Source organism: Portunus trituberculatus, chromosome 47 (genome assembly GCF_017591435.1).
Source record: "Portunus trituberculatus isolate SZX2019 chromosome 47, ASM1759143v1, whole genome shotgun sequence".
In the NCBI taxonomy this organism is placed as follows: domain Eukaryota; kingdom Metazoa; phylum Arthropoda; class Malacostraca; order Decapoda; family Portunidae; genus Portunus; species Portunus trituberculatus.
The window spans coordinates 10,668,770-10,693,909 of record NC_059301.1 but is presented as its reverse complement, the minus strand read 5'-3'; the positions used below and the strand labels follow the sequence as shown (position 1 = coordinate 10,693,909).

General features: G+C 41.0%; 2 protein-coding genes and 1 long non-coding RNA gene across 5 annotated transcripts in view; all 3 read left to right on the top strand.

The window, feature by feature from the left end:
• The first annotated feature begins 7,049 nt into the window (after positions 1-7,049).
• On the top strand, positions 7,050-7,919 carry LOC123498139. Its single transcript, XM_045245312.1, has 2 exons — positions 7,050-7,136; positions 7,551-7,919. Exons 1-2 carry the CDS (start codon positions 7,050-7,052, stop codon positions 7,917-7,919), a joined length of 456 nt encoding a protein of 151 aa, XP_045101247.1.
• Positions 7,920-8,362: 443 nt separating this feature from the next.
• On the top strand, positions 8,363-9,021 carry LOC123520813. Its single transcript, XM_045283436.1, has one exon. It carries the CDS (start codon positions 8,400-8,402, stop codon positions 8,823-8,825), a length of 426 nt encoding a protein of 141 aa, XP_045139371.1. The 5' UTR covers positions 8,363-8,399; the 3' UTR covers positions 8,826-9,021.
• Positions 9,022-11,674: 2,653 nt separating this feature from the next.
• LOC123520496 overlaps positions 11,675-25,140 on the top strand; it is a 30,608-nt gene continuing 17,142 nt past the window's right edge. For 2 of the 3 annotated variants that reach the window (XR_006679276.1, XR_006679275.1), the window contains exon 1: positions 11,681-11,795. This is a non-coding gene — a long non-coding RNA (uncharacterized LOC123520496). Of the gene's footprint in view, positions 11,796-24,791; positions 24,957-25,140 lie in introns of all 3 variants that reach the window. The other variant, XR_006679277.1, reaches the window with a different exon arrangement.

The following is a 25,140-nucleotide window of genomic DNA, read 5'->3' as shown; positions in this document are numbered from 1 at the left end:
GGAAGCCATCCTGAGAAGGGTTTTAGCTGAAGGGAGGAGAAACGGGTACGCCTCACACCCCAACCCCAGCGCCCTTTCGTGGTGACTACGGATGGCAACACAGGCAATGGGAGGAGCAGCCGAGGTCCCAGCGGGGATGGACCTCGGCCCCTTGGGAGAGCGAATACTAACAGCACTCCTCGCCATAACAGCAACCCGCCAGCACCAAGAAACGTCGGCCACTCCCCTCTCCTCACGGTTGTCTCTGCCAACGTGAGAGGGCTTCGTAGCAACATTGCTGATCTCTCCCACAACTTTGTACTACGACAAAAAGCCTATATTGTGGCGGTGAGCGAAACGTGGATGAGTGACACTGTGGAGCCGTCATTTGGCAAAATAAAAGGCTACACGAAGTGGGTGAGGAAGGATCGTATCGGCAGGACAGGTGGAGGTGTGGCTGTTTATTTTAAAAATGGCCTCCAGACCCAGGAACTGTCAGCAAATGGAAGCACTTTTCTTCCGAATAGTGCTGACTGACAACAGTGGCTTGCTGCTCTGTGTACTATATCGCCCCCCCCTCCCAGGCAAGGCCGATTCTCGCTTGACTTCCTGGCGGAGGAGATGGACAACTTGCTTGCTCCAACGTCCTCATCGTGGGAGATCTAAATTTCCATCTCGAGCAGCAAGCTTACAACAACTTAGTGACAGTGTCCGGCCTCACCAACCACGTCACATTTCAGACCCACGAAAGAGGAGGCCTGCTCGACCCAGTATTATCAGACCTCCCGGAAGAAAGAATATTGTGTCAGCAGCTGGATAAAGTGGGTAGTTCGGACCACCACGCCGTACTGACGAAGATCCAGCTACATGTGGCGAGGGAAAAAGCTGCACCTCGAACCATCTGGCTATGGGAGCAAGCCAGCTGGCGTGACATGAGGGGCGCACTGACAGCCACAGACTGGCAGACGGTGCTCACGGGAGACGCGGAGGAGATGACTAACGCTCTCACCTCAATCCTGGCCACACTACAGGACCGCCACGTCCCTCACCGCACATACCTCGCCAAGGCCACAAACCCCCAATGGTTTGGCTTCCGCTGTCAGATAGCTGCCGAAGCCAAGTATGCAGCATGGAGGAGATACAAGCAGCGCCCGTCACAACACAACCTCGCCATGCACCGAGCTGCTTGTAAGAGAATGACTGACACCTCCAAGTGGGCGAGGAAACACTGGGAGCAAGACCTCAGGAGAAAGCTCACAGGCCCAGGAGTTGGAGATAAGACGTGGTGGACACTGGTCAAGGAGAGGCAGGGTGTGATGCGGCAGGAGAGCGTGCCCCCTGTCACCAGGCAGGACGGAACCACTGCCTCAAGCAGTGATGACAAGGCTGCACTCCTGGCAAAATTATTTGCAGAAAAATGCAGGTTGAGAGCCCCACACGCCCCCCTCCAGTGCTACCCCGGGAGACAGCGCACACCATCACCTCAATACCCATCACCACGGAGCTGGTGGAAAAAGCACTCGGGCAACTGGACGCAGGGAAAGCCACGGGCCCAGATGGAATCAGCCCCGGTGCTGAAACAATGTGCCAGGGAACTGTCAGTGCCTCTTGCTGCCATTTTTTCTGCCTGCCTGGCAGAGAAAAAGTGGCCAGCATCCTGGAAGGAGGCATACGTGGTCCCTGTGCATAAAAAAGGGTCCAAGTCTGACCCAAGGCACTACCGACCCATCTCCCTGCTGTCTGTGATGGGTAAGGTGTTCGAAAACTGGTGGCAGCCGTCATATGGCAGCACCTGGATGAACACCAGCTTCTCTCACCCCACCAGTTCGGGTTTCGGCCAGGTCGATCTACTTCCGATCTCCTTCTCCTACTCTCCCAGGAATGGCAGGACACCCTTGACGAAGGCCTGGACACGCTCGTAGTGGCCCTTGATATCGCGGGGCTTATGACCGAGTGTGGCATGCGGGTCTTCTGACTAAGCTCCAAGCCAAGGGCATCGACGGCGGTCTCCTGAAGCTACTCGAGGATTACCTCCAAGGAAGGACACTTCGAACCGTCGTCAATGGGCGGACCTCATCACCCACCAATATAGGAGCGTCAGTTCCACAGGGCTCAGTGCTTGGCCCAGTCCTGTGGAATGTGTATATAGACGATCTCCTGCGCCAGCTTCCTGCAGTCAAGGCTTACGCCGACGACTGCACAATCTCCCTCTCCTACTGCCGCCAGGACAGCCAGCGCGCCGTGGCCAACATCAACCGCCAGCTGAAGGCAGCAGAAGAGTGGGGGAAGGTGTGGCAAGTCACCTTCGCGCCGGACAAGACACACGCCATGGTCATCTCACGATCCCCTGCCGCCTCTCAGGCCGTGGAAGGACAACTACAGTTTGAGGGCGAGCAGCTGCCTCTCCAGGAACACATCAAGATCCTGGGAGTCACCATGGATCGTGAGCTGCGCTACGACACCCACATCACGTCTGTAGCCCGCCAGACCTCTCAGCGTGTGTCAGCCCTGCGCAGGATGGCTGGCAGTCTGCACTCGCGAGGCATCCTCACTCTCTACAGGGCACAAATCCGTCCCTGTATGGAGTACGGTGCCTTGACATGGATGTCCAGCGCCCATACCCACACCAGCCGGCTCGACGCGATACAGAGGCGCGCTCTTCGTCTATTGGGGGAAGACGAGGAGAGCGTGGCAAGTATCACGTCACTGGAGCACCGGAGGGACGTGGCAACCTTGACGGTGTGCCACAAAGCTCAAGTGCTGCATACACCTCACCTCTCCCGCCTCAGCCTGCCGCCACACCCACCCGGGAGAAATACGAGGCAAGCAGCGGATGGGGACCAGCAGGTACTGGTGCCTCTCTCCCGCTCCTCACAACACCAGCGAACATTCAGAGCCAGGGCAGCGCGCCTGTGGAATCATTTCACGGTGGCCACGCCTGCTTAGGTAGCGGGACTATCAACTCAGCAGACAAAAGTGGCCGCCAATGTCTGGAGATGCGCTCTCCCTGCCCGGTTAGTGCTGTGAAGTGAAGTGCAGTGATGTGAGGTGTCACAACAATATACTAACGTGAAAAAGACGTTTAGAATAGTTCCTTGCCAACACAAGGAGCTTTATGTCTTAATCTCTATCTGTACCTGATATATTGTAAAATAATATGATGTATATAAGTGTAAGATGATGTTTAAATAAAAAGAGAGAGAGAGAGAGAGAGATGAATGTGTGTGTGTGTGTGTGTGTGTGTGTGTGTGTGTGTGTGTGTGTGTGTGTGTGTGTGTGTGTGTGTTACAGTATGCAAAAAAAATCATATCTATTAAGAGGGAGATGATATTGTGAAGAATATTAACATTAATTATGATAAAAGAATTAAAACCATGGTAATAATAATATTATTAATAATAGTAATCGTGATAATGATAATGACGATATTAAATAACTAAATGTAATGAAAGCGTCATCAGAAGCCTTCAGAAGGACCATTGAGGCAGGAACCAGGTCGAGAGAAATGAAGGACAATAATTGTTTGTCTGACTGAGCGCATGAAAACAAATGGCTGGAGATCAGAAAAGAATATTTGGAATACATTACCTTTACATAAAACTGTTATTTCTGCAAAAAAAAAAAAAAATAATAATAATAATTAAATAAATAGCGGTTCCTATTTCGTATTTAAATGAAATTATCTACGGAATTTTACCTGTTGAAAACTTGATAACGGTGTTACTTCAGTAGTCTATTTCACGTCAGATAATTATTCATCCAGAAATTAAAGGATAAATGTGAGTGATGCTGAGAATAATGGAAATCACGGACGTAAAATACAAATGGTTATCCTCTTCGCAATACTGATACTTGAATCATTAGTAACCGTTTCCATCACATAATTCAGTGGAAAAATAATGAAAGACTAATATGGTCTCCGTGGCAACATTATTTCGGATCGATCTTTACCAATGATGTGTTGTTTCTGAGTGACGTGTAGACACATGATAAATAGTGTACACTGATAGATTTGACTATTGACATCTAGACGAACAAAATGAAACATATACGAAAAATAAGAGATTTATGCAAAAAGGATCTGGATAACATGATGTCACATGATAAGATCAAACATTTGAAATTTAAATGAACACTGTCAATTATCTGCTGGCTGTGACGGTGGTACTAGCACTGCATAGAATTGTTGTTGTTGTTGTTGTTGTTGTTGTTGTTGTTATTATTGATGTTGCTGTTGTCCTTGTTATTAATATTCATGTTTCTGTTTGTTGTTGTTGTTGTTGTTGTTGTTGTTGTTGTTGTTGATATTCCAGGCTACCTCACCATCACTGATCGACACAATGCCCATTTGTATAATTTCTTCCTCGCTTTCTAACTTAATGTCTTCGCCTACTTTTTTTTTTTTTATAATCTGTGTCTATTCACATCCACCTTTGTTGAATCCATCTACATGTCAGAATAACTCAATTTCAGATCGTGCTAACGATCCAAATAGCCACTTTTAAGAGGGCAGTTACCTCTGATGATAGGCATTAAATAGACTGTGTCTAACTTCAGCACTTTGGTATCTTATAATTGTTGACCACAAAGCGTCCCTCCGTACCTGATGCTCTCTAGTGAGAGTTAACGTGAGTTTGACGAGTATCTGTCTCAACCTGCTCTGGTACACGTCGTGAAATTAATTTTGAAGAAAGAAATATTTATACATAATCGTGTGTTAGTCTTATCACAGACAAAGGAAAACAGTAAAAAGGAATGAAAAGATAAAGAGTCCTGTCTGTCCGGCTATTACTTGTTAATCACATCATTGTATGTCCTGGTTCACTGAATGATACGCAGTGTTGTATCAGTTGGCTGTATGCAAGCTCAGTTTCCTTGATAAGTGTAGCAAAGAGCTAATCAGTGTAAAAATAATTCCTTATCATGATGATGGAGGCAAAACCTGCAAAAAATACCAATATTTCTATATACGATGTTCGTGGTTATGTTTAAGTTTCGGTCAGGTGTTTAAATTTTAGCGTCTTGTATTAAATGACGCTAATACTGCCGCTTTTTGTTAGCATTACTTTAGTTGAATTATAATGATTTTAATATACATGTTTGATAAAGTATTTGTGGCCTATTACTTCGAATTTTTGTATATAATCATCGTGTGTTTAGGAAGAAATATTAGGTTTTCAGTGTTTTCTCGTGTTTTTACGGTGAATAAAATATTTTCTTGATTTTTTTTTCGTCACTCATGTTTCAATATAATTGGTTGGCTATTCAAAAGAAAGTTTGAGGAGTACAAACAATACTTTACAAACTAGATAAGCGGGAAAATGCACTATAAAACAAATTTAGTCAGTACCTATTTATGGGATCATAATTCTTTTTTTCATTTATTATTTTTTTGCTTGTCACATATTTCATAAATGAAGTGTACTTTCCATCTATCTGTGTCTTTTCAGAGATAGAAATTTACACCCTAGAGTTGCCTTGCAACAGTAAAGTTTTTTCATTTGTCAGTTTTTTTTCTTTTTTAGGTAATGCGATAGGAATACAGTGATCATTTAATTGCCTCTAGAACAACAAGCAGACAGAAAGAAATGGAACATAAATAAATAGACAAAATTCCTGAAAACTTTAAAAAATTCCAAATTCATCTTTCATTTAACACCGTCTTACTTTTACTATTGTGTTGAGTAGTGACTTACCACCTGCCTCTATGAATACCTTAGAAGGCCTTTTTTCATTGTAATTTTTGTAGCCCTACCTGCCGCTATACTAAGTAATGATTCACTAAATGTATCTCCCTCTCTCATCTCTGTGCCTCACCTTGCCTCTCACAAACACGTAAGTCCAGCCTGGTCGGGCTTTCGTCTTCGACTGTCTAGTCCTAGTGTCTAGCGGAGCGTGGAAATGGAAGATACAAAGACAAGGAGAGGTACAAGGGAGGGGCAGAGTAAAGACGGATTAGCCACATGCACTCCATACAAAACAGACGCAATACTGTAGGAATTAGTGTTTAGTCAAGATGGAGCCACACTTGTTTAATAATAAAAGTGTACGGTGTTTCAAATAAATATCGTACACAGTGTGGCGGCTCTCTCTCTCTCTCACTCACTCTCTCTCTCTCTCTCTCTCTCTCTCTCTCTCTCTCTCTCTCTCTCTCTCACACACACACACACACACACACACACACACACACACACACACACACACACACACACACACACACACACACACACACGGGAAGCGGCGAGGCAAATGGGCAAGCCTCTTAATGTGTAGCCACTGTTCACCTAGCAGGAAATAGGTACAGGATGTAACTCGAGGGGTCGTGGCCTCGCTTTTCCGGTGTGTGTTGTGTGTGAGGTGGTCTCAGTCCTAACCGAAGATCGGTCACTACGAGCTCTGAGCTCTTTCCGTAGGGGAAAGGCTGACCGGGTAACCAGCAGACGACCGTGGTGAACACATACACACACACACACACACACACACACACACACACACACACACACACACACACACACTGACTCCATCCTCCCACCACCGAGACGCAGCCTCCATCATCCTCTGTGTTGCATACCACCCCCCACGTGCCCCAACAGCACACCTACTCTTTAAGCTCTCAGAATGAAATATCCTGCTGCCAAGCTGGTTATCTGCGGAGATTTTAACAGACTAGATGTGAGTGAAATTCTACACCAGTTACACCTAACCCAAGTCGTTGACTTCCTCACGGTCCAACAAGCCAAACTCGACTTTATCATGACTCACCTACATCATTACTACTCCTCCCCCACCCCCTACCCCCTCTGGCACGAAGCACCCACCGCTCCATCCTGTGGTCACCCACACCCACCACCTCATCCCGGCACTCCAAGGTCATCAAGACCTACCGACCTATTCCTGACTCTTCCCTAAGGTTGTTTGGACAGTGGGTAACCCAACACCCTTGGAATGAGGTGCTACAAGTGGAAGACGTACATACCAAGTGGAGCAACTTTGTTTCCACCACATCAGCAGCCTTCCACCACTACTTTCCAGCAAAGAGCGTCACAGTGCACCCATCTGATGCCCCGTGGATGACGCCCCGCATTAAAAGGCTCATCAAACAGAGAAACTGGGCCTTCCATACCTGCTCCATACAATACAGGAAACTAAGGAACAAAGTGATACGGGAGATAAAAGATAGCGAAAGCAAGTCATTACCCAAACAAAATTCATCAACTCAAGCTCTCCAACAACAGACAGTGGTATGATAAGATTAAGGCTTTGTGTGGTCTACAAAAACAGTCTTCTCCTTTTCCTTGTACTGTACCTCACACCTCCCAGCTGAGGCAGCAGCAGACGAGATGAATAGCCACTTTGCTACAATCTGTCAAACATTCCCGCCCCTTCATCCCTCAAGTCTCCCTGCCTACCTCCCTGCTCTCTCCCTCCTCCAGCTGTCCAGGTGATGGATGTCTACAAGAGAATTTTGAAACTCAAACCTCATTTACTGACCTACCCATTAAGATCTACAAAGAATTTCCTCCAGAACTAGCCACCCTCTCTGCTCAATAATAAATGCATCTCTCTCACAGTACTCATGCCCTGTTGACTGGAAAACATCATTTGTCACACCCATCCCTAAAACTGCCAGCCCACAATCACTAAATGACCTTAGGCCAGTCGCTATCACACCCATCCCTAGCCTCATCTGTGAAGACTTTGTGTTTGACTGGGCATACAACAAAATCAGTTCCTTCTTAGACATTCAGCAATTTGGCAATATCAGAGCCACCTCTACCTCTCACTACCTAGTCAGCTTCCTTGACTTCATTCATAGTCACCTGGACAAACGGAACACCTCTCTAGCAGTCGCTTTTGTGGACTTCAAGAAAGCTTTTGATCTGGTTGACCACACTGTTGTCATTAACAAAGCCATCAGTCTGGGTCTTCCTCTCACCTGACAGCATGGCTGGCTGACTTCCTCACGGGACGCCGGCAAGCTGTACGTTTTCAAAAACACACATCCTCTTACCAACAACTAACGTGTGGCGTCCCTCAGGGCACCAAGATGGGTCCACTCTGCTTCCTGATACTGATTAATGACGCTCTGACAAACACCCCTCACCGCTGGAAGTATGTGGATGACTGCACCGTGGGTGTGTCACTCCACAACAAACACCCAGACTACTCAGCACTTCAAACAACGTTGAACAGCCTGCAGGAGTGGTCGGCGGAAAGCAGGATGACAATCAACCACACCAAAACTGTAGTAATGCATATCTGCACCTCCTCGGCGGCAGTGCCCCCCCCAACTATCCCTGGGTCCTCACCCCCTCCAAGTAGTTCGGTCAGCCAAGCTGCTCGGAGTCACAGTGGACGATCAGCTGACATGGAAATTACACGTTACTGCCACAGTGAGATCGGCAGCCTACAGACTCTACATGCTGCGCAGACTTAAGTCACTGGGCACACCAGCTGATGAGTTAAAGGGGATATACATCACCTTCATCCTGCCCAAACTTATGTATGCCTCACCTGTGTGGTCTTCCTCCCTCACCTGCACTCAACAGCAACAACTGGAAAATATCCAAAAGAGGGCCTTCAGAATCATACTTGGCCCTGCCTACACTGACTATGATCACTCCCTATCTACCCTCGATCTCCCCACACTGGCTACCAGACACCAAGCGGCCCTCGTCAAGATGGGTAGAGGCCTGCTGCGCCACTCACGGCTACGGCATCTCCTCCCCCCTGACGCGCCCCAGCCAATCCATGCCACACGACACACAAACGTGGTCATGCCACTCAAGGCCCCAAGAACTGACCGTTATCATCATAGTGCTATCCCTCCATGGTGCGAGCCATAAATAGCTAAGTTAAGGTTCTAATCTTGAATCTCCCTTAATCCCCATATGTACATCTTCATGTAATGCTATCCCCCCATGGTGCGAACCATAAACAACCATAAACAGCTAAGTTAAGGTTCTAATCTTAAGTCTCCCTCAATCCCCATATGTACATTTTCAGTATGTATGTACTGCAATTACTAATAAACCGTATTATTATTATTATTATTACACACACACACACACACACACACACACACACACACACACACACACGTAAGCGATACAAGAAATAATGAGTTCAAGCTTCATAGATGTTTTTTACACTATGGTTAAAAGTTTAAGGATGTTTCAGTGCAGGATGTGCCATGATGGAAGTCTCAAACCCACACTGACCTTAGTGATGTCGGATAGTAAATCTCTGAGTTCGATATGTATTTCTCATGGAATGTGGTTGTGGATAAGATTGTGGTCAAAATACCTACATTTGTGGATATGTTGGTGGACATATTTACCTCCATTCCTCCAGTTGTGGTTGTGGATGCAGATCATTCTTGTATGTCTCTGTAAGGCATAGTGCATAGTATCTCAGACACAAAGCTCTAGACAGGAAAAAAAAGAAAGAAAGAGGGGGGAAATTAAAAAAAAAAAAAATGAATAATTAGAAAAATAATAAAGTATGTGAAGTCAGGGTTAGTTGAAGTACTGGCTGCTGAGTGGCTTTATTCCAGGACAAGGTGCTGTGGAGGGTGGCACCAACTGCTGGCACATTTGTATATCTCCCGTGAAGCTTTCAATGCAGAGCTCCATAATGCTTCATACTAACCAACCTAATGCTTAATGAAGCCCTGAAAGATTATTGTAGTGCGTTACACAGTAATGAAAATATAACTGACCCTCAAGAGTATAGAAGCAGATGTAACTGGGCAAGGGGAGTCCATGAGTTAAGGATAGGGAGAGAAAGAGTGGAAAGGAAAGGATGGGGGAAAGATAAAAAGAGTAGGGGACAAATATTCACTTCTCTCTAATTTTTTACACACTCCTTCCTGTTCCTGCTTATTACTCTTTTACATTCTTCACCATTCTTGTAATGCCTTTTCCCTTTCCTTAAATCAGTTAAGTAACACACACACACACACACACACACACACACTCTGCGTAGTGTAGTGGTGGTGGCGTAGTGGTTAAGATGGTGAGCGTGGGATCGGGGACAGACGTCCACGTGTAGGTTCGAATCGCGCCATGTGGTGCCTTGAAACTTTGTCACCATGATACCCAGGTTCTAGATGGAGGTGTAATTGCCTTACACCAAAGATGCGCTTTGGTGGTAATATGGGCCCTAATATAGGTACCACTATAAATAAAACTGCCTGCACCGCTTAAGGGAGGAAGCTGAACAGTTTTTCCCATACACTTCAAATATACTTACAGGTGCTATAGGCTATGACAAGAAAATAAACAAATAAATAGATAAATAAATAAATACTGCTCACAACCGATAAGGTCTGAGTTCGAGTCCCTCTCGCGACGAGGCAAATTGGCAAGCCTCTTATGTGTAGCCCCTGTTCACCTAGTAGCAAGTAGGTACGGATTCTAACTCGAAGGGTTGTGGCTTCGCATTCCAGGTGTGTGGAGTGTGTTGTGGTTTCAGTCTTACCCGAAGATCGGTCTATGAGCTCTGAGCTCGCTCCGTAATGGGGACGACCGTTGTGAATTACACGCCCCCAAAACACGGGGGGACATCGCTCAACGACGTCTATGCCCATGGAGACATACTCGAATGGAGAATGGAAGAAGTTGGCTGTCAATAGGCCGTAGGCCTGCCGGGAGATAAGCGAGAAGGTGAGAAGTATCAGACATCAAATAGTCAACTTCCAGTTGACCTTGCTTTTTCTCACAGGTGAAGAAGTGATATCTTGCTCTCTACAGGAGACTCCCTTGTCCATGATCTTGGACAGTGCAGGGGAGGAGAGATGACAGGGAAGAATGTTTGAGACAAGAGGAAAAGAACAGAGTGAGGCAAGGAGGAAGAGGTGACAAGGTAGGACACTTGAGATGAAACAAAATAAGAGAGGAAAGAAATGGGGAGAGGAAGTAATGAGGATAATGAGAGCATTTCCAGCAAGGAAGAGTAGAAAGGGTGAAGGTTGATTGGTTAAGAGGGAAATCCAACCAGGGTAAAGAAATAAGGAAAAAAAAAAAAAAAAAAAGGCCCACTGAGGTGTCGGTCTCTAAAGAAGTTAATTAGATATGTAGTCAGAAGATAACTCCTAAACTAAACCATCCTCAGAGTTATCTTCCGACTATCTCTTTAACTTCTTTAGGGATGGCACCTCAGTGGGCCTTTTTTAATCAATTTATTTGGTTTTGCCCTTGGTTGAATTTCACTTATGTAAAACACACACACACACACACACACATACACACATACACTCTCTCTCTCTCTCTCTCTCCAAAAATGCAAATGATTTCATTGCTTTCATATTCAATCTTATCCATTCCTCTTCGTATCAATTAATAAAAGTAAGCTTTTGTCAAATGTATAGATTTTTTGCCATGGAACCCTTGAAAGGTCTTTCGCGGAACAGTTTGAGAACCACTGTCTTAGACAAAGAATAAACACAGAGAGAGAGAGAGAGAGAGAGAGAGAGAGAGAACAAATGTACCCCATACGGGACGGTCGTATTATCAATATGCCATTATGCTTGTATGATATGATTTTGTACTATATGAATATTGATTTATTATTTGTTATATTCTATAAGATTGGTTTTGTTCTGGTTAGATGTTACGAAGGTAATAACTGTATGAACCTTGACGCGGTGGTTCGGACTCTCGAAACTGTGTTGTAACGTCACTGCACTTCCACACTGCCCGGCAGTTGGACGCCTTTACACAAAATAGCGGCGCCATTGTCGTTGTGGTACCTGCGGCTCCTGTGCCGTGATACTCGAGGACTGTGTGACTTGGATATAATCTCCTCTGGTACAGGTATGTAAGTTCGCCTAACTTATAAGCACGAAACACATTGGGTATGTTTGTGGGGGTTCTACTCACACAGTTTTATATTAGATAGGGTGGAATCAAAAGCTTTTCGTCTCATCAACTCCCCTCCTCTTATTGACTGACCAGCCTCTTTCTCACAACCGAAATATTGCATATTTCTATCTTGTATCGCTCTTTTCATGCTAACTGTTCTACTGAGCTTGCTAACTATGCCCCCCCCCCTCCTCCTGCGGCCTCGCTGCACAAAGCTTTCTTCTTCCTCTCATTCTCATCTCTATTCTTTCTAACTCTCTAACGCAAGAGTTAACCAGTACCCTCAATCATTCATACCTTTCACTGGGTATTGTACATATGTAAATACCCACAACACCAACACTTATTCCCATGCCCTCTGTATATTAACAACCGTACACTTCCCAAACACAACTGTAAATTGCCTGGAGGGGCACACCATTTTGCTTAAAAACAAACTTCCCATCCAGTAAATAATTTTCAACACCTGTCACAGGCAGCTAAAACATAATGCTGTAAGCATCATGCAATACAAGAAATAATGAGTTCAAGCTTCATAGATGTTTCTAACACTATGGTTTAGAAGTTTAAGGATGTTTCACTGTAGGATGTACCATGATGCACACAATGACATCAGTGATGTCGGATACTGAATCTCTGAGTTGGATATGTATTTCTCGTGGAATGTGGTTGTGGATAAGATTGTGGTCAAAATACCTACATTTGTGGATATGATGGATATATTTACCTCCATTCCTCCAGTTGTGGTTGTGGATGCAGATCATTCTTATATGTCTCTGTAAGGCATAGTGCATTGTATCTCAGACACAAAGCTCCAGACAGGAAAAAAAAGAAAGAAGAGGGAAATAAAAAAATAATAAATAATTAGAAAAATAATAAAGTATGTAAAGTCAGGGTTAGTTGAACTACTACTGGCTGCTGAGTGGCTTTATTCCAGGACAAGGTGCTGTGGAGGGTGGCACCAACTGCTGGCACATTTGTATATCTCCCCGTGAAGCTTTCAATGCAGAGCTCCATAATGCTTCATACTAACCAACCTAATGCTTAATAAAGCCCTGAACGTTTATTGTAGTGTGTTACACAGTAATGAAAATACAACTGATCCTCAAGAGTATAGAAGCAGATGTAACTGGGCAAGGGGAGTCCATGAGTTAAGGATAAGGAGAGTAGAAGTGGAAAGGAATGGATGGGAGAAGGATAAAAAGAGTAGGGGACAAATATTCATTCCTCTTTATTTACTTTCTCTAATTCTTCATACACCCCTTCCTGTTCCTGCTTATATTTACTCTTTACATTCTTCACCATTCCTGTAATGCCTTTTTCCTTTCCTTGAATCAATTAACCAATCAACCTTCACCTTTCCTACTCTTCCTTGTTGTAAATGGTCTCATTATCATTACTTCCTCTCCTCATTTCTTTCGTCTCTATTTTGTTTCATTTCAAGTGTCCTACCCTGTCACCTCTCCCTCCTTGCCTCATTCCTGTTCTTTTTTTCTTGTCTTGAGCATCCCTCCCTGTCATCTCTCCTCCCCTGCACTGCCCAAGATCATGGACAAGGGAGTGATATCTTGTCTTTTATGCAGAGAGCAATATAGCACTTCCTTACCTGTGAGAAAGAGCAAAGTCAACTGGAAGTTGATTATTTGATGTCTGATCCTTCTCACCTTCTCACCCATCTCCCGGTCTGTTGACAACCAACTTCCTCCATTCTTCATGGTTGAGGTACGTCTCCTGGGTACAGACATCTTTGAGTGATGTCCCCCATCTTTTGAGGGTTTTGTCAACATTTTGGTCCCATCTCTTCCTTGGTCTTCCCTGAGGGCGCTTCATGTTGGGCATCCAGTAATACCTCCTTTTATTGGCATCCTGTGTTCCTCCATCCTCTTCATGTGACCATACCACCACAGCTGGGCTGCTTCTACAAATGCTAATATGCTTTCTACACCCAGCTCTCGCCTCATTTTTTCATTTTTCATCCTGTCTCTTCTTGTGATTCCATGGATCATGCACAGGACTTTCATCTCCGCTGCTGACACTCAAGATGTCATCTTCATCGTCAACGTCCATGCCTCACAGCCGTAGGTCAATATGAGCCAGAGGATGGTCTTGTAAATTGTTAATTTTGACATTCACCAGTATGACTTTGTCTTTCATCGTTGGATTCAAGAAGTTGACATTTGCGGTGTACTTATGAATTCTGTCTTGTATGACTCCTTGATAGATTCCTTTATGATCATGCATTACTCCCAGATATTTAAATGCTGTAGTTTGTTTTAGGATGGTATCATCAATTTCTACCTCGAAGAAATGAATTTCTTCAGGAGACAACCATTACTTCTGTCTTTTGTAAACTTGTGGCCTTGCAACACAGTTCCATATATCGACTGTTACTCCAAGCAATGCCTTAGTGGCCTCTACAATTCCAATATCATCACTGTAAGTGAACTTATCTGCTTCTCTTGGGTCCTTGGCAGGTTCCATTGTTTCTACATTCTTGCTGATGCAGTCCATCAAGACTATGAAAAGAAGGGGAGAGATAACTGATCCTTGTCTGACTCCTGACCCAGCTTTAAACCAGTCTATTCTGTCTCCATTGGTCGTACAGTTGTCTCCTTCGATTTGTACAGGCTAAAAATTTTATATTCAGCATGTCGGAATGCTTTCTACAACTCTTTCCTTGGTCAAAAGCTTTTTCTAGATCCAGGAAGGCTAGGTATCTTGGATAATTGAATTCCCATGATTTTTCCAACAAGATCTTTAAAACAAAGCTGAAATCTGTTGTTTCACAGTTATAGCGAAAAGTCATGTTGGGCTTTGTAAAGTGTGTTCTCAATGTAGGTTCTCAATCTCCTCTCATGGATCCTTTCATGAATCTTGCCAGCATGTTATAGAGAAATTGCTCTGTAATTGTTGCAGTTTGTATGGTCTCTTCTTTCGTGAACCAGGTATATCATCGCAGTTGCCCACTTCTTTAGTATCTTTTTCGTTGTCCACGCTATGATGCAAATCCATGTCATGGTGTGCTGTCCTCCATATTTGTATCCATCAGGAATCTCATCAGTCCCAACTGCCTTATTGTTTTTCATATACTTGAGTGCTAAAACTTCTGCTGTAATACTTTTGTCTGCAGCCAGATTTTCTTCCATCTTCATCCTCTTCATCCTGACTTATGTCCTAAGTTACAGGCCCTCCAAATACTTTTGCTGCCTTTTATTAATATCTTCTGGTTCTCTTAATAAGTTACTTTGGTCATCTTTCAGTAAATAACCTTTCTGTATCCCTTTGCCGTTATATAAAGGAACTTTTTTGTTCCATGTTAATCTTCTGGTTCTCTACTATTCTTTCCCATGTCTCCACAACTTTTCTTTTTGTTCATTTGCTTGCATTCATGTGTCACATAGTTTCTTTTACTATCTTCCGTTTTCTCTTTAAGCCATTTTCTAAGAGCATCGTTTTTGTCCTTGACTGCATTCTGCACTTCTGTATTCCAGAAATGTGTTCTTTTCTTTTTACCTCCAATATATTTAAATCCATTGGTATCTTCTATGGATTCTAGTATTGCCTTCTTACTTAACTCTCTTGTCCTCTCAAAATTTTCTTCCTCATCAGTCTCTAACTTTTTATGCAGGTTCTCAGCCAATTTTTCTTTCATTTCATGCTCCTTCAGCTTTTCTACAGCTAATCTACTCCTCTTCCCCAGAGGCCTCACTAAGGTGTAGCAGAGATTTACCAAAGCAACAACCACATGGTGGTCAGAGTCAAGAGAGAGGGAGAGGATAGCCTTCACATCATGTGTCAAGCTTTTTCTGAACTTGGCATAAACTTTGATAATATCTAGGTCTCCCTGATTAATTTGTATTTTCAGTGCAATCAGCTGGTTGTTGACCAGTCTCATATTCTTCACTCAGTTAGCCAGCTGGGCAGAGATGATAAACCCAACACTGCAGTCTATTTTCTGCTCCTTTGTGGACAAGCAAGTAGTTCTTGTGTATGGTTTTCACTTCTTCGCCTTGTCTCACTGAGACCAGTTAAATCTCTTTGCTGTTCCCTCATAAGATTCACAACATCTTCCATTTTCCCTCTAAGGGTAGTACCATGATTTGTAGATAGCCTTAGTCCCTTTTTGCTCCTAGGTAGATTCCTGTTGGGGCAGTCTGGATTCCGAGGCTGGTTGTTAGTTTCCTGAGCAGTGACATTTTTTACGTGTGTGGCTTGCCAAACCTGTTGTCCTTTACCTAGACTTGGGACAAGCATGTGAAGCAATGAGCCAGCTCCACAAGGCAGATGTTTGATAACATTTGAAATCAGTCAGTTGGTGATTAATCTTCTTTACTTGGCAAGAATTGTTCTTGTTTTTGTGATAAGACACTGCCACCATCCTCAAGTTAGCCATCTATTGTGCCCCAGTTCTCATTTTAACTCCTATACTACTTCAAATTTTGTTTTTATCTTATCACTATCAAGTTGTGGTCTCACTAGCTTTTTTTTTTTATGATGAATGGCTAATGATATGAAAAACACAATAATTTTCAACAGCAGTCACCTCCTTCTGTCACTTAATGACATTCACTGATCAATATTGAAGAGCACCCTTGGTATCAGTTGGTTGCCACATGTACATGAAGCATGTTAGAAGTAACAGTTAAGCTGAGATCAGTGTGGTATGTGATTTGAAATACATGGAAAATGTTAAGTCACCTCGTTGTCAACACACTCCCAATGTGTCACACCATTTTTATGCTTAGCCCAGACTTTGATGCATTCACATCCCCTGCTGCTGTGTGTAATGCAGCATATGATGATGTACAAAAGTGTTGCAAAAATGTGACTGAATTTTGATGAGAAATCTAGTGAGCACCACTGAGAAATATTACATGTATGTATGAATGTTGCTGGATCAGTGGTAAGATTATCCGAGTTCCTGTATATAAATATGTTTGCTTATTTTTATTTAGGAAAACTAATATAACCAGACTTCAGCTATTGCTTTAATTACAAGAAAGATTTGGGCCTTTATTTTTAAATTCTTTGGTCTCACATAAAAGACTGCAAATGCTACAGAAATTGGTTGGCATAATATTTTTACACTGATGTTGCAGAACACTTGATGTTCAATTATCATTAAAATCATGAAAACCCTTTCATTAAAGCCTGTTAAAAGTAGTCTAAATGAGGGGCTGGAATGTTTGAGAGTACAGTCCCTGATCTTAGACTTGAATGATGATTTATCAATCAGTTATTCTTAACTAACATTCATGGCAATGTAAGGTACCTGTATTCCATCAATGTCCACTGGGATTTGTGAAAAGGAGACAACACTGCCTGGTCTCACTCAGCATGCTCAGGAAGAGTGAGTGGCTTTCCTGGCCTATTCCATATTTGTTTTGAAGTTATCTATCAAAATATATTAAGTGTATGGGAATGGCATCGGTAACATTGACAGTTTACTTCTTGTTCTTTAGACATGTATTGGTAATACCTGTTTACACTTAAAGTAAATTTTAAGATAAGAATTATTCTACATTCAGTTATAATCACAGACACACTTAGTAAAAGCAATATTCATGTAAGTATATCACATGTTTGATCACTGCCACATTGTGATAATTTGTGCAAAACCAGCCACATTGCATTAACACCTAGCACCTGACCAAGCACTCTCAACACAATGTCTGGAATGTTACTCATTTTAAAAGGTCTTCACAGAGTTAAAATATAATGCTGATTTTTATTTCTCATATAGCAAACGTGGTTAAATAAACAATAGTAGCAAATAAAATTACATAATAAAAATAGGAACACAACCATATGAGGGGCTTTTAGCTGAAATATTCAAATATTATACTGGGGATGAAAGTAAATTGTAACTGTCTTTAAGGATAAAAACATTTAGTCCTATTATTTTTCTTAAAAGGAAGAATAGAAAAGCAAAATGAAAATCTGGACAGTCCAATGATCAGCTCCATATGATGTAATTTTTGCAAATCCTCTTCTATTATCTAAACATCTGTATCATATTGTGTGCTTAATAGAATATTGTGTGCTATTTCCAGTTACTTGAAGCAAATTTTAAATAATTCATTACCACATGAAATAATATTTGGAGGTGAATGACATTCCAATGTTTGTCCTTTTAATTGTAGCAATTTGAGTAATAATATATATTTACTAGTATAAAGGCTTGAAAGTGTCATTGCAATTGGAGATGCTAGTAATCATGTTAGCTAGTTGGTGACAATGATGTGGCAGTGGTGCAGAGTGCAGGCAGGAGTGCTAACCATGGCCCACACTTTCAAAGTACATAATACTGATGTATAAGTTTGAAATAATCTTAATGTATTAGCATGAGAAAGTCACCTAGAGGATGTGGCCAACCTCCTTCCCAATGCTCAATGTCTACAAAGAACACATGCTTAGTTCAAGAATGATATTTACATTTTTCTCCAAATTACAACTATGGAGCAACACAGCATTATCATAATATAACCTATAGCTACTTCCTATGACAAAACAAAGCATAAGATAGTGAAAGATCATATACAAGTTAGAAACTAACTAACAAGGTAATCCAGTATGACATGAGTGCACATACCAATAAAAAAGAATAATAAATAAAGAGCTGACATTAACTTTCATACTTTCTGCTATCACCTTCAGTGTTGTAATAAATGAGTCACAGGGAATCAACAGTGGAAAATGAATTAGGAAAAAAGTAATAAAAGTAATTAAATTATAGTACAGTAACATTGTTCTTATACTTACTCTTACTCGGTACAATAGTCAATACAATAGTCAGATCAGAGTCCATGGAATTAATGTTGATAAATTGAACAAATTAATACATAGACTAAGGAAGAAGTACATATTAGGCTCTGAGTGTGTGTGTGTGTGTGTGTGTGTGTGTGTGTGTGTGTGTGTGTGTGTGTGCATGTTTAACCCTATGTAAAATATGACATCACTACTTTAGGGAACTATATTATCAAAATTGCAGAATTTGAAATATAACGGCAAAAATCAGTCAATGTTGGGTTAAGCAAGGATGGCAAGGTGTCGCATAAATCAGTGCAGTGAAATGAGCTTATGCTGGAAAGGACTAAGGGATCACACCACACCAAGCTAATTTTAAGACCCTCAGTGAACACCTGGCATGTTAAATATTGCCAGTACAGTCTATGCATTTTACATCAGAGGAAGCTTTACTATCAAGCCAAATATAAAAATGCTTGTGCATTTACCTTGTGCATTCATGGAAAAATCACATACATAAACCTGATAATGGTATTGAGGGAATTGTGAATGGTATGTAAAACTGAATTCAATGTGGAAAAGATCTCTGATTATTGCAGATCTTTAAAAAAAAAAAAAAAAAAAAAAGGAAGAATAATCATACAAATAAGAATAAAAAGCAATATTGTGATTAACATATCTTATTGATAGTCCTTTTTTCTTAAGTTTGCATTGCTTGGCAATGGAATGAGTACATAATAAACTGATAACAAGGATAAAAGAGTGAAATAAGTTAGGAACAAAAAAAAAAAAAAATGAGGTGGAACAGACAAAGAACCAACAGGAGAGAAAATTGATGTGTGAAGTGAAAACTTAGGAAATGTGAAGATATGTATGTGCTGCAGTCAGACCAAGAAGCAGTCATGAAAGACATGGTGCAAGAGGAAAGAAAAAAGAATGTATATCATATACTGCATACGTTTAAGAGAACAAGTTATTGGAATTTAATTAAATGCTTCTCAAATGGAAGTTAACTGATAGGATTTAACTGAACTGTAAAATGAAAGCAATAATATTATTAATGACTACTTGGTGCAACAAGTCTTTAGATGAATTAAATGTTTATTTAATGCAAAAATTTTAGCCAGTATAGAACAACTGTGAATAAGAAATAAAAACCATTAGTCACATATGTCTGAAAGATTGGATGATAATGAAGAGAAAGGAATGAAAAGTGATGGTCCATAAGGATATAACAACAGAGCAGCCTTCAAGAATATGAAGGACTGTAAGCTGTCTTCCGAGTGTAGGTGGAAAAGACACGTGTGAGATAGCAGCCAGACAAAACCAGGGTTGTGGATGAATTGAACAGATTTAGTAAGAATGTAGTAGGTGTAGAGGAGTAATAACATTGAGTGGATAATGTGTTGATGATTTGGTTGTGTTAAGCAACTAGTTAAATATTGGTAAACTCAGTAGCATTATGGGATCCTGTACTTAACAGTTTGGAGTTCCCTACCTCATTAGCTCCTAGATTGATTTTCACCTTATGGATATATAAGAAAAAAAATCAATGTTAACTGGCATTTATTCAGTGAACCAAAGCACTGAAGACTAGTAAAAGGAAAAAAAATTGTGGGAGTATTATGTAGAATACCTCATAATTAAAGTACTTTTTATTAGAGGATAGCCAAGAGCTGGAAAAAAATCCTGCTTTTATCACAAAAAAAAATATTGACTAGAAAAGGATTCTAAAAGAAATTGTCAATGTAATGTGTTGGTATTCCTCTGTCATGTGCACCTAAAGAAAAATTTTGTAATAAAAAAATAAAGCTAAAGAGCCTTGTAATAGAAAAAAAAATGATTTATGCAATTTTCTCTTTGGTGTAGGTAAGCTCAAGTCATTATCTTATTCAAGTTCACATATAGCATATAAGAATATATTTGAGATATTCTTACTAACAGAATTTTCAAACCCAGCTATTGCCTTCACAGAATATACATGTTCATGATACAAGTCAAAGCCACTGGATAGAAAAGTTTGAAGATGTAGAGCAAACAATATTTTTCAATATGTATCAATGTAAGTAAATTTTCACTAAGAAGAAAAGTAGCAGACAATATATATTAACAGTTGATTTGACCTGTTAGAATGTGAACTTCTTTTTTCCACTTTTCACAGAGGCAGACCAAATCTGTTTTATTTATGAAATTAATTGCTGGAGAAGGCATGAGTAACATTTTCACAATTTTAGAAATTATAATTAAGTAGGAAAACAAGTTGTGGAGAGAAAGTTAAAAAACTATAAGATTAAATGTATCAATAGATAAGTACATTCATGAATAGGCAAGTCTTGATCACTAATTTGTGGAGAGGTCTCACTGGACCCAAGACTGAACCTGTCACTCACTTACTTCTGAGCTCAACCTTTCCCACACATACATCAATAATCTGGATATGCACATAAGATTTACACTTATGATTCAGTTTCTAAGGCAGGATTTATGTAGATTATCACATACTTCAATGTGGCCAAGATTTTTGCAGCATCACTAATAAAGCAGACTGCAATGACTATCATTAATAATAACTCTTAGAGAGAGAGAGAGAGAGAGAGAGAGAGAGAGAGAGAGAGAGAGAGAGATTGTGAATTAATCTTTTGGTAGCATAAAAGGCACTATTTGAGCACAAACTATCACGGATTGCTACTGTTAGCAACTAATAACTACAGAGCTACCACTCTACTAACTACTATTACAACAGCTGACTGATTCACAAATTGTACAACTACAGCCAAAGAAAATTTAAAGCAAGTCCCCAATATAAAGCCACATAAATTTAATCTTCTACATATGATTATTCACCTTAAGGCCATACTGTTACTATACTAACACACTTAGCCCACTAGTGCTACAATTGCAAGAACATAAGTGGACGTCATACTCCAGAATGGCTATCTGGTGCAACATTGCAAGTTGTATGAAGTCATTTTAATTCTTAAATGTTTATCCTTTCATTTTCACTTCCAGCTTCTGGAGCATCCTAATATCACAAGAACCCATGTCTGGACAGTAAATAGTCAGACTAACCTAAGGTGTTTGATGTTTGGCCAAAATATGCTGGATCAGATATAAATAGATGGAAATCAGACTTGTGGAAGGAAGTCAGGCAACAGGAATTGCATAATGGCAATATCCAAACCAGTTCTTCACATCTAATCCAGGACTTCTCAGCTTAACATTAATTTCCTCAGGTTTGCCTGGCTTGCTTAAAGACGTTCCTGGCTGTTCTATTATTTCAAAATGCCACTGAAAAAAACAAAGGATTCCTACTTTGAGACCTGAGACCATGTGGAATGCAATGGTGCACCTGGAAGACATTCTAAACCAAAACTTCCTAAACTATTTCCAGCAATGAAAGGACAGGACTGACAAGTTAAATGTATGGAGTCGTATGGGGGCCATAGTTTGAAGAAAGTTAAGAGTTAAAACCAAAAAGGGAGCCACTTTTTGTTCTTTGGCTCATGGTTAGATACTGTATGAACAATGTGTGTGTGTGTGTGTGTGTGTAATTCACTGTTTGATCTGCTGCAGTCTCTGATGAGACAGCCAGACGTTACCCTACGGAACGAGCTCAGAGCTCGTTATTTCCGATCTTCGGATAGGCCTGAGACTAGGCGCACACCACACACCGGGACAACAAGGTCACAACTCCTCGATTTACATCCTGTACCTACTCACTGCTAGGTGAACAGGGGCTACACGTGAAAGGAGACACACCCAAATATCTCCACCCGGCCGGGGAATCGAACCCCGGTCCTCTGGCTTGTGAAGCCAGCGCTCTAACCACTGAGCTACCGGGCCGTGTGTGTGTGTGTGTAATTCACCTCGGTCACCTGCTGGTCACCCAGCCAGTCTTCCCCATTACGGAGCGAGCTTAGAGCTCATAGACCGATCTTCGGGTAGGGCTGAGACCACATCACACACAACACATACCAGGAAAGCGAGGCCACAACCCCTCGAGTTACATCCCGTACCTATTTACTGCTAGGTGAACAGGGGCCACACATTAAGAGGCTTGCCCATTTGCCTCGCCGCTTGTGTGTGTGTGTGTGTGTGTGTGTGTGTGTGTGTGTAGATATATAGATAGATAGACCTGCAGTAGTCATTTCAGTGTGGTTGCCCTGTGTATTTCTGTCACTAATAATTCTCATATTATGCTTGATCAATATACAGACTGCTCAGTGACAGCATACTAGCATAGCTAAGGCAGGCCGTTCAGTGTGGTTTTGTCTGCAGAATGTGTAATGCACAAATGTAGATCACTGATAGAGGATGCCATTGAAAAACAAAGTAAATACTATTCTAGTTATGACAGAGTTCGTATTAGGATGAATGAATAAAATTAATGATTACATAAATAAAAAGGATATAACTAAATGAAAAAGAAACTGACCTTTTATAAGAAAAAAATACCATAGTATGCCAGAGATATACTAACTATTAGGGCAAGTGTTCTAAAGGTGTAAAGGGGTATCCAAAAAGGCTTCCTGGAAAATATTACCATAAATCAACAATTTTCTGCACTGAATGGTGAGTATGACTAAATGGCAACTATTAAATGTCCTGTTTTCTCTTCTTACAGGAAACTAAAAGTTAAAAGTTGAGGGTAGTAGGGGTAATTAACGGAGAGGGCTATCAGGTTGACTTGGGAGTTGATTTTAAGAACCATGGCATTTGAGGAAACCCATTCTTTCAATTCAGCAGTTGTTACACCAAAGGTTTTCAGCAGACTGAGGTCTTTATTTAAGGAGAGTCATTTGTTGATAAATAAAAACCTTCACCATGTCAAACTAATTTAGAGGAAACTTAGATTGATAAACAGAAAATTAAAAATGTCTGATTAAATTGTGCCTAATGAACTTTTCAGCATTTACCACACTTTGTTTGCGTTGCCAGGTGGAAGTTTAGTAACTTGTGGGTCACTGCTCTGTGTCTACACGACAACCAACATGCAAGCAGGAACCTCTAACTATTAACAGTGCATATACATCATATTATGTAACTGGCTATATAATAGAGTTGGCAGTTGCAACGGGAGGAGAGGAAGCAGCTGGTATGAGCCTCTCCCCATGCACTGTGACTGATGCTGTGAGGCTGAGGCAGTATTGACTTGTTGCTGCTATATTTAACATCAAATATTGTTAGATTAAGCCTAAAAGTGCTAGAAATGAAAGCCAACACAGAAAATATTATACACATTACACATACATATTACTGTATACTCTAATGTATACAATTTGTTTTCCTTTACAATGCATTTATTTTTCATTACAATATAGTATATATATCCTTATTTAATGGTAAAATTGTATGACTTATAGATTTGGTAATAATCGTAACAGAAAAAATGAAATGCCATTTTACAAAATCAACATTTACTTCGTTTTTCCCATTAAAAATTAATGCTTTGTTGCTTGATTAACAACATAATTGAGTAATAAAGTGTTTGGAGGCTGGCTTGCTGTTATATACACTTTTTTTTCTAGTATCAACATATCGTGGATCCATTTAAAGTAAGTAAAAGCAAAATTGCTTAATTGAGGACTGTGTCCACACTCAGTTTGGAAAATATCAATTTAAACAAATGTATCTATACTATACCTGCCCACTGCCCAGGTGGACAACTGAATTACTTACTGCATGTGGTTATCAAGGTTTATTTGACACAAGAAGAGTTTGGTTGGCTCACAAAGGTTGATAAAGCTGAAGTTTGAAATAACGGTTTGATAAAGCAAGGGATTATTACAGTTGGTAATCATAGTGGTCACTGCAGTTTTACTGACTTCAAAGATAACACTTTCATAATGAAAGTTAGCCTGCTATATGCTATGGTTGCTTAAGAAATTATTGAGTTTGTCATTTGCTCTTCTTGCAATGATCATGTTTTCTCAATAGGATTGGGACATTAGTAGCATTTAATATTCACTATATTAGGATCATGTATATCAAGGCATTACTGTAATTCGAAAACTAGAAAACTAGTTAAAGATATTAAACAAAACAGAACAAAAAGCTTAAAAATTTTCAAGTTTGTGGTTAAATATAATCTGCAATTTATACCTCCAGTTTTATCTTAAATAGTTTACTGTAAGCTGAGGCTTTACAGGTGTAAGATGTGTATGAGTATGCATTCTTAAACATCCTTCTCTGTGGTTTCAGAATAAGAGAAAACGTTAGTCTCCAATATAATATCCTAGGTAGAGGTAATAATCACATGCAATGTACCATCCAAGACAAACCTTACACTGAAGAACAGCAAAGGGAAACCTGTAACCATTATGGCATTTCATCTACTGTGTATAAAGTGTGAAGATATCTCTTAAGGTACAGTATTCTAATCTAAAACTAGTCAGACTGTCTGATATGTTTTCAATATGTGCTTCAGCCTCTACTTCCTCTCAACATGTGATTGTCATTCATAGACAACTCTCATATCACTAAAAAGAGTTGACTTAAAACTACTGCCACTCCAGACAACTTTACTTTCAGCCATAAGACCCAGACAGAC

What these genes read in the sequence shown, in the direction of transcription:
- LOC123498139 (XM_045245312.1), top strand. Translation starts at nt 7,050, where the DNA reads ATGACGCCCCGCATTAAAAGGCTCATCAAACAGAGAAACTGGGCCTTC. An exon ending in ACAGGAAACTAAGGAACAAA is followed by an intron (nt 7,137 to 7,550) that starts GTGATACGGGAG and finishes TCTCTCTCACAG; the next exon opens with TACTCATGCCCTGTTGACTG.
- LOC123520813 (XM_045283436.1), top strand. Translation starts at nt 8,400, where the DNA reads ATGCTGCGCAGACTTAAGTCACTGGGCACACCAGCTGATGAGTTAAAG.